The sequence below is a fragment of the Lathyrus oleraceus genome, chromosome 6, assembly GCF_024323335.1.
Source record: "Lathyrus oleraceus cultivar Zhongwan6 chromosome 6, CAAS_Psat_ZW6_1.0, whole genome shotgun sequence".
NCBI classification, from domain to species: domain Eukaryota; kingdom Viridiplantae; phylum Streptophyta; class Magnoliopsida; order Fabales; family Fabaceae; genus Lathyrus; species Lathyrus oleraceus.
The window spans coordinates 280,750,233-280,758,997 of record NC_066584.1 but is presented as its reverse complement, the minus strand read 5'-3'; the positions used below and the strand labels follow the sequence as shown (position 1 = coordinate 280,758,997).

Sequence of the window (8,765 nt, the reverse complement as noted above, 5' to 3'; positions counted from 1 at the left end):
TGTTGTATACTCTATATGCTTTACTAGATTGAGAGTATCCGAGAAAGATACCTTCACCAGCTTTTGAGTCAAATTTACCAAGGTTTTCTTTACCATTATTTAATACAAAGCATTTACATCTGAAGACATGAAGATGTGAACCATTAGGCTTCCTTCCCTTTAGCAGTTCATAAGGAGTTTTGTTTAGAATAGGACGAATGAGTATCCTATTCAAAACATAACAAGCCGTATTTATGGCATCGGCCCAAAAATACTTAGGAAGACCGTTTTCATTGATCATAGTCCTTCCAAGCTCTTCTAAAATTCGGTTTTTACGTTCCACTACTCCATTTTATTGTGGAGTTCTTGGAGCAGAAAAATTATGATCAATGTCGTTTGTTTCACAAAATTCTTCAAAGAGGTGGTTTTCAAATTCACCTCTGTGATCACTTCGAATAGTAATTGTGCTAGTGTTTAATTTGTTTTGAGAAAGCTTGGCAAACTTTTCAAAAGCAGAAAAAGTGTCACTTTTACTTGCTAAGAAGATGGTCCAACAAAATCTAGAATAATCATCTACTACAACAAAATGATAGTAGTTTCCACATAGACTTTTAATTCTAGATGGCCCAAAAAGGTCCATATGGAGAAGTTCAAGGGGTCTCGTTGTTGAAACAATATTTTTAGATTTAAAAGAGATCATTGTTTGCTTTCCCATTTGGCATGCATCACATAAGTGATCTTTTGAAAATTTGATTTTGGGAAGACCAACTACTAGATCTTTTGCTATAACTTTATTTAGCAAGTCAAAGTTGACAGGCGCTAATCGCCTATGCCAAAGCCAAGAGTCTTCACTCATGGAGACGAGACATTTAGCGCTAGTCAAAGATACTTCATTCAAGTCAAGCATGTATACATTATTTACCCTCCAACCCTTAAGCACATCATTCTTTTTATCATTATGTCACATAATTGGCTAATACTAATGAGATTGTGCTTAAGGCCTTTAACTAAAAGGACGTCTCAGATAGTAGTGGAGGAGGGATTACCTACACTACCTTTTCTGAGTTTATCTCCCTTGCTATTATCACTGTAGGTTAAAAACCCTTTCTTCTTAGCCACACAGTCAAAGAACAAGGAAATGTCACCCGTCATGTGTCTTGAGCATCCACTATCGAGAACCCACGTTCTCTCCGTATTCTCAAGACATTCCACCTACAAATTTAAACAAGGGAGGGAGGTACCCAATTTTCATTGGGTCCTAGTGTGTGAGTGAAACTTTGGTTGCATTTGGGAAACCATTAAAAAATTCCTTTAGGGACCAAAAATCTCCTAAATCGGCATTTAGCAATAGTATGTCCCCTTTTGCAACAATATAGGCAATTTAAGTTAGGATGAGAGTTGCTTTTGCTAACTTGATCCTTTACCACATAAGTGTACTTTTTATAAGGATTATTCATGTTACTTCTAACATGTGATTGATCAATAGCAAAATCCCTTTGCCAAATGTGACAAGTTTCACATCCAGACCATCTAAACCAAAATCCCTTATCATTTTCAATTTTGCCTTTAGTAGCCTCTATCATAGATCTCTTAAGAGTTTCTAATTCCTTTTCGAAATCAGAAATCTTCTTTTATAAATAACAGAAAATTTTCTTATTTAAGGCTAAAATTTTAAAAGCTTCCTTGGTCTCATTGTGTAGAGTACTAAAGGCATTTTGCAAATCAAAATAGGACATTTTATCAACATGATCATATTTAGAATGACTTACATTATTTTTCTTCTTTTGATGAGCCGTAAGACAAAGATTGACATTTTCTTCATCATCACTTGAGTTATCATCGCTTGAGGACTCACTATCGCTTTCTCATGCAATGTATGCTCTTATAGCTTTGCTAGATTTGTTGTGACGTTTGTCTTTTCCTTTGTCTTTCTTTAACAAGGGACAGTTTGACTTATAGTGACCGACCTTTCCGCAATTAAAGGATGATCCTTTTGACTTAGTTGTCTTACCTTCCTCTCGATTCAAGAATTTTGATTGTCTTCTATAGTTGACAAGATTTTTATCTGAATGTTAAACTTCATTCTTTCCAAGGTATCAGTTATACCTCCTTACGGACAACCCCATGTCTTCATTCAAATCTTTATCATCATCACTTGATTCACTCTCACACGCATCATTGGTGGATGACTTATATCTTGAAGCCTTTAAAGCAATAGACTTCTTTTCAGTGTTCTTATCTTTCTCCTTCTTTTCCTTCTTTTGACTCTTCTCATGTTTCTCAAGATTCATGAGCTCTTGCTCATGCTCTTGAAGCTTGCCAAACAATGTTGTCATGTCCAATGTTCTTAGATCACTGGCTTCTTTAATCACAGTGACCTTTGGTAGCCAATCCATGTTAAGACATCTTAATATTTTATTAGTAGCAACATTATTAAGGGTAGTTCTACCAAGAGCATTTAACCGATTGATCAGATGAGAAAATCGCTTTTGCATATCGGTAGGTTTCACCATCCTCCATATGAAAAAGGTCAAATTCTTGAGTTAAAGTGTTGATTCTAGCTAGTTTGACATCATTGCTTCCCTCATGGGTAATTTGCAATGAGTCCCATATAGCTTTAGCACTAGTACAATGGGACACCCTATAATACTCATCAACACCTAAGGCGACAATGAGCATATTTCTGGCTTTCCAATCATAGCTATACTTTTTCTCATCTTCTTCATTCCATTGTGCTTCAAGTTTAAGTATAACAAAACCATCCACATTGGTCATGGTTATTTCCATAGGACCATCTTGGATGACTTTCATAACTTTCCTATCAATAGAGTTGATATGGATACACATTCAATCTTTCTAAAATGTTATATGGGAAGCACTAGATGAACCGACGCTTGTGATACCACTTGTTAGACGATAGTACCGATCTAGAAGGGGGGGGGGGGGTTAATAGATCAGTTTTTGAAATTTAGCGCTTTTTAAAAATGTTTTCAACGGTTGCGGAAGCACCCTAGATTATAATCGTCTAAACGATTCGTTAATGGAAAGATTGGATATGCGTGAAACTGAATGGAATAACTAAGATAGAGATAATCAACCACTATCTAAATCAATTGATTAACCACTACAATCCTTGATATCGTTACCTCTAATAATGCTTAAACACAATAAGAGATCAAGTAAAATATTACTAAATTTGTGTGAGATTAATTTTATCTAACACTTGGTGTGCACTCCACACCAAGTTTCAATTTCACTCAAACTGAATGTGCATAATTTTACTCAGTTGCAATCAAAGTGATTGCACCAATTTATCGAACAATTACTATGCACAACAATCAAGCGATATTGATTTTACTATTAGTTTCACACAAAACGTAATTAATGCAGGATTTAAAGAGTTAATAGATAGAGAGATCAAGATCGAATTTGTTAAGGCAGTTCCCCTATCGTCCTCGCTTAGGGTACATCTGCCCTCAATTCTAAATCTAGAATTGAGATGTTTTTATTAACACGTTGTAAAGTCAATACAAGAGAACAAATGATCACCACCAATCAACCCCTAGAGTTGTTGCAGATCCTATTCTATTTTCCCCTTGATTCGAGTTAAACCAAGTCCTTCAAGCGCTTCGAACAAACCTCCAGTTACATTTACCTTATTGCAAGAACGCCACGTTCTCCAAAACTTCAGCTCGGATGATTTCGAACATAAGTCGCTTGAACCCTAAACTTTCTTCATAACCCTCTGGTTACCGTTACTTGTTTGACTGAACCCTCCGTTTTTCAAACTTTTTACTTGGATGAATCTGCGAAGCAAAGGTTAGTGGAAAACCCCCCAATTCTTGGAGGACAAAACCCCAATGGTTTTATTCAAGAAAAACCCACACAAAGCCTCAACCCAAACTAAGATAACCCAATCTTATTTGGACATTATCACAACAGTAATGCACATTGCTCAACAAAGATTATTATGTGTGATTATTGAGAAATACAATGAAGAATGAAGATGATGAGCACTTTGGTGTATATCGTTCACTTTTCTTGTTTATTGTTGAAGAAGAGACTCTAGAATATTTATATGATGCATGGACCAACTAACAGACATAACAAAATTATTTTGCAAAACTACACAGCAGAAAATTAAGTCTAAGCATCGGGCACTCGACCTGTTCATACATGTCACTCGACCTGTATGGACCCGAGGCAAACTTATTCAAGTAAAACAGGAGATGAGTCGACTCAAATAGAGGATGAGTCGACTCAAACATAGTTTTTTCCAGGGTTGAGTCAAACCTATGACACGACCTGTTCAAACCCGTGGCTACATGGTTCAATTGAGAATAGGCAATGAGTCGACGCAACATGTGGATGAGTCGACTCATTCAGTTTTCCCAGGATTTAGTCGACCTGTGACTCGACCTGTTCAGAACCCGAGAGTTTTTCTCCGAGTCATGAGTCGACTCACAGTTCTTAAACTCCCAAAAATGAGTTTTGAGATGTATTTTGACCAATTTAAACCGATCTATTATGAACCTAGGATATTTACTATGATTAAGTGCATGATTCACATCTATGATATGCTCCTCTTTGCTTAGACACGTTGAACCTATATTTTGAACATGCTATAGGATGAATGCATTCTATGATATGATGATACTGTCCAAAGTACCATTATGGGCGATTAGAAAGGTTTGACATCATTAAAATAAGGACTAGGCATATTTTCCCCCACAGATGTGAAGGGTGCTAATAATAAAATAATAAAATTCTTCCTTTTAAATTTCTCTTTTGTTTTATCTTTTGTGGGTTTTGTTCGACATTCTTCCTTTTTCCTTTGAAAATAATAAAATTCGATGACGACTCTTGTTTTGTTCATTTTATCTCAGATCAACTTCACTTTCTCAGTATTCTGTTGGGCAATTTTTCGTCCAAGTACATCACTCTCACCCGATTCATACCAACACAGAGGTGTCTTACACCTCCGACCGTACAATGCTTTAAACGGCACTATTCCAATGCTAGAATGAAAACTGTTATTATAAGTGCACTCGATCAATGGAAAATGACTATCCCAAGTACCTTCTTGATCAAGTACACAAGCCCTCAACAAGTCCTCCAATGACTAATAGTTTTTTGTGTCTAACCATCAGTCTGCAGATGATAAATAGAACTCAATCATAGTTTAGTACCCAAAGCTTCCTGCAAACTTTCCTAAAATCTAGATGTAAACTGTGGGTCTCTATCGAAAACTATACTTAACGGGACACCATGTAACTTCACGATTACCTTGATATAAATCTCAGCCAACTTTTATAACGGGAAATTGATATTAAACAGAATAAAGTTCAAATTAAAATCAATCAACAAACAACCTGACTTTTTCATAAAAACAGATTTTCAAGTGATTCCTATGGAGTACCATAGATGTGAGGGGTGCTAATACATTCCCCTTGCATAACCAACCTCCATATCCAAATTTCTCTTTTGTTTTATCTTTTGCGAGTTTCGTTCGACATTTTTCCCTTTTCCTTTAAAACAATAAAGTTCGATGACGACTCTTGATTTTCTGAATTAAGTTAATCAATAGTTTCATCTCAAATTTTTTCATCCGCATCAGATGATTAGAGGGTGTTGCCTCCCTTTAATGTATTCTATTTATTTTCAAATTGTTGAATCCTCGTTGCATTTGTTTAGTAAATGCCCATTTGCCTTGAAAACTTGGTTTTGCCTTGGAAAAAAAATGAGTTAAAAAAATGAAAGTATTCAGTTTTGAAAAAGATAGTATTTGAATTTTGAATAAATAAAATATTTATTTTTGACAATGCAAAAAACTTTGCTTTACTTCAAATGAAACTTTGCAAGTGGACGTTGGAACTGAGTTTCAAATATTTTGAAGAAAAAAAAATGAAAGTATTCAGTTTTGAAAAAGAAAGTATATTGAATTTTGAATAAATAAAATATTTCTTTTTGACAATGCAAAAAACTTAGTAAAAACATTTCAGAAGAATATCTATTTATATAGCTTGTTTGAATTGATTTGAGAAGAATATTGTGTAGAAAAGTTTAAGGCTATTCCAATTGAAAAGGAAATTACCATGGCAGATTCAAAAAGAGTAAAAGAACAAAAAGCTTTTGATGAAACAAAACTTGGTGTCAAAGGACTTGTTGATGCAGGTATTACCAAGGTCCCTCGTATCTTCCATCATCCACATGATAACACCAAAATTACAAAAAAGTATACTACTCCTCCTGTAATAGATCTTACCAACATTCACGAAGATCCACGTGCTCGCAAAAGAGTGGTTGAAAGTGTTAGAGATGCATCAGAGACATATGGATTTTTTCAGATCGTAAATCATGGCATCCCTGTGAGTATTTTGAATCAAATGAAGGATGGAGTGTTAAGTTTTTTTGAACAAGATAATGAGGTGAAGAAGAAGTTTTATACTCGTGAACCAAAACCTTTCATGTATTATAGTAATATTAAACTATATACAGCAATTGCAGCTACTTGGAAAGATTCTTTCCTCTGCAACATGGCTCCGATTCCACCTAAACCAGAAGATCTGCCAATTGTATGCAGGTAATCTTGGCTAATTAATGTTAATCTTCTCCTAATTAAACCATAATCATGCTTATTTTTATTTGTTTCTAGGGAGATATTGTTGAAATACTTGAACCAAGTGAAGAAACTGGGGAATATATTGTTTGAGTTACTATCAGAAGCTCTTGGTTTGAATCCCAACTATTTAAGAGATTACGGTTGTGCTGACGGCTTATATGCTTTTGGCCATTACTATCCGGTATGTCCTGAACCGGAATTAACTTTGGGAACTATAAAACATTCTGATGTTGTTTTCCTGACGGTGCTTCTACAAGATCATGTTGGTGGCCTCCAAATTCTTCATAAAGACATGTGGATTGATGTGCCTCCGGTCGACGGTGCTCTTGTCGTTAACATTGGAGATTTTATACAGGCATGTTTTTGTTTTTGTTTTTTCTATTTGGTTTTCATCCTATCATCAATGTTGTGGCTAATTAGAATATTTTTTTTAATCTCAGCTTATAACTAATGATAAATTCAAGAGTGTTCAACACAGAGTACAGGCTAAAAATGCTGAACCAAGAGTCTCTATTGCAAGCTTTTTTGGCACTCTTAATCATCAATCTACAAAAACGTTTGGTCCTATAAAAAAACTCTTATCTAATGACAATCCTCCGAAATATAGAGAAACTACAATTTCAGAGTTTGTACACCACTATGCAACAAAATGTGCTGATGGTACTTCTCCTCTGAAGCATTACAGGATTTGACCAGCACGATGGTAGTGAAATTGGCTATGTGACTTTATATTTTCAAAATATAATTTAGATTGAATTATATAATTAGGTGTGAGTGTATTTGTAGTTATTTATAACTAGATTAAGACCCGCACCATGCGCGGTTATAATGAATAATGATGCATCACATATAAATAATGATGATATGGCACAAATTATATTGAAGTGTCAATATGATAGTACGTGGTTCAAATTTAATATATTATAATAAATAGTTTCTACACTATATTGAAACATTACCATGCTTCGGTTACTCACAGTATTGAATATTTGTCTTGGATTTGAAAGTTCCGCCTTTTAAAAAAGATTGAGTCCCTATTTTAATTTGTTTGTCACAACTTTGTTCGTTCGGACTCTCTCTGCTCCATATGCGATATGGAAGATGAGTCTTTGTGTTTGAGACTCCAATGATTCCATAAACCTTCGACTTACCTTGGATTCTTTCTTATAGTTCTTTTTGGGTTACGTAGTTTGATTGTTCGAGTTCACCTTATTAAAGATAAATAAATAAAATACCATGAATTTAAACACGCGTTTCTCTGATTTTATTTATAAAAGAAAATTGATTTTTTAGATTCGTTGAATAATAAATGTATCTTATTTATTATATAATCTAAATACTTTGATTGTTCAATAAATTTAATAAATAAATTTTCTCGTTTAAATGGAATTGGAGGTAATAACTAATATCACTCTAAATTTATGAGAATCACAATTATGAAAAAGTAATTATTAGGTATAAAGTCATTCAACATTTATGTGAGGAAATTATGAAACACATTGTGTGGTTATCACTTTCTATGCAATGGAGTGGATTCAAGTACAATATTCAACTTTGTGTTATCACTTTCTATGTAGAGTGGAATAGATTGGAATGAAGTTGGTGGTGGTATGTCACAATCTTGTCTCTTTAACTGTCAAACATAGTCCAACAATACTGCTTGTTTGAGAAAAAAAACATGTCAGCTAGTGTATGTCGCTTTTTAGGGAAACATATCATATTATCAATACATATTAATAAAACGTCATTTACTATCTTTTTATTTTGATATCATTGCATAAGTCTAAAAGTAGGGGTGATAATCCCTTTTGTTCAAACTTTTCTTTTTTATGAGATCTAAGTTTTGGACGTGCATCATTTAATGTGTTTGCTCTATTCTTTTTCATGTATTTTTTTTACGGATATTAACATTAACATAATTTTTTATAATTTAAAAATTTAAAAATGTAACGAATGTGGACCATCTCCACCACCATTTTTATGCGGGGTGGTCCAAAACTTTAGGTCAACAACCTCAATTATGATTGTCTCGCTCGATCCTATTTTTTTGCGAGTTTTTATGAAACAGATCTTAACGGGACAAAATGTCCATTTTTCATCCCTAGTTAAAAACTAATATATTATTTATTATGTGAATACACTCAAACAAATTGTCTTCCTATAA

At 34.1% G+C, this 8,765-nt stretch overlaps 1 protein-coding gene across 1 annotated transcript; it reads left to right on the top strand.

The window, feature by feature from the left end:
* The first annotated feature begins 6,029 nt into the window (after positions 1-6,029).
* On the top strand, positions 6,030-7,420 carry LOC127097001 (1-aminocyclopropane-1-carboxylate oxidase homolog 1). The gene is made up of 3 exons (XM_051035523.1): positions 6,030-6,562; positions 6,635-6,956; positions 7,042-7,420. Exons 1-3 carry the CDS (start codon positions 6,075-6,077, stop codon positions 7,291-7,293), a joined length of 1,062 nt encoding a protein of 353 aa, XP_050891480.1. The 5' UTR covers positions 6,030-6,074; the 3' UTR covers positions 7,294-7,420.
* The last annotated feature ends 1,345 nt before the right edge of the window (positions 7,421-8,765 follow it).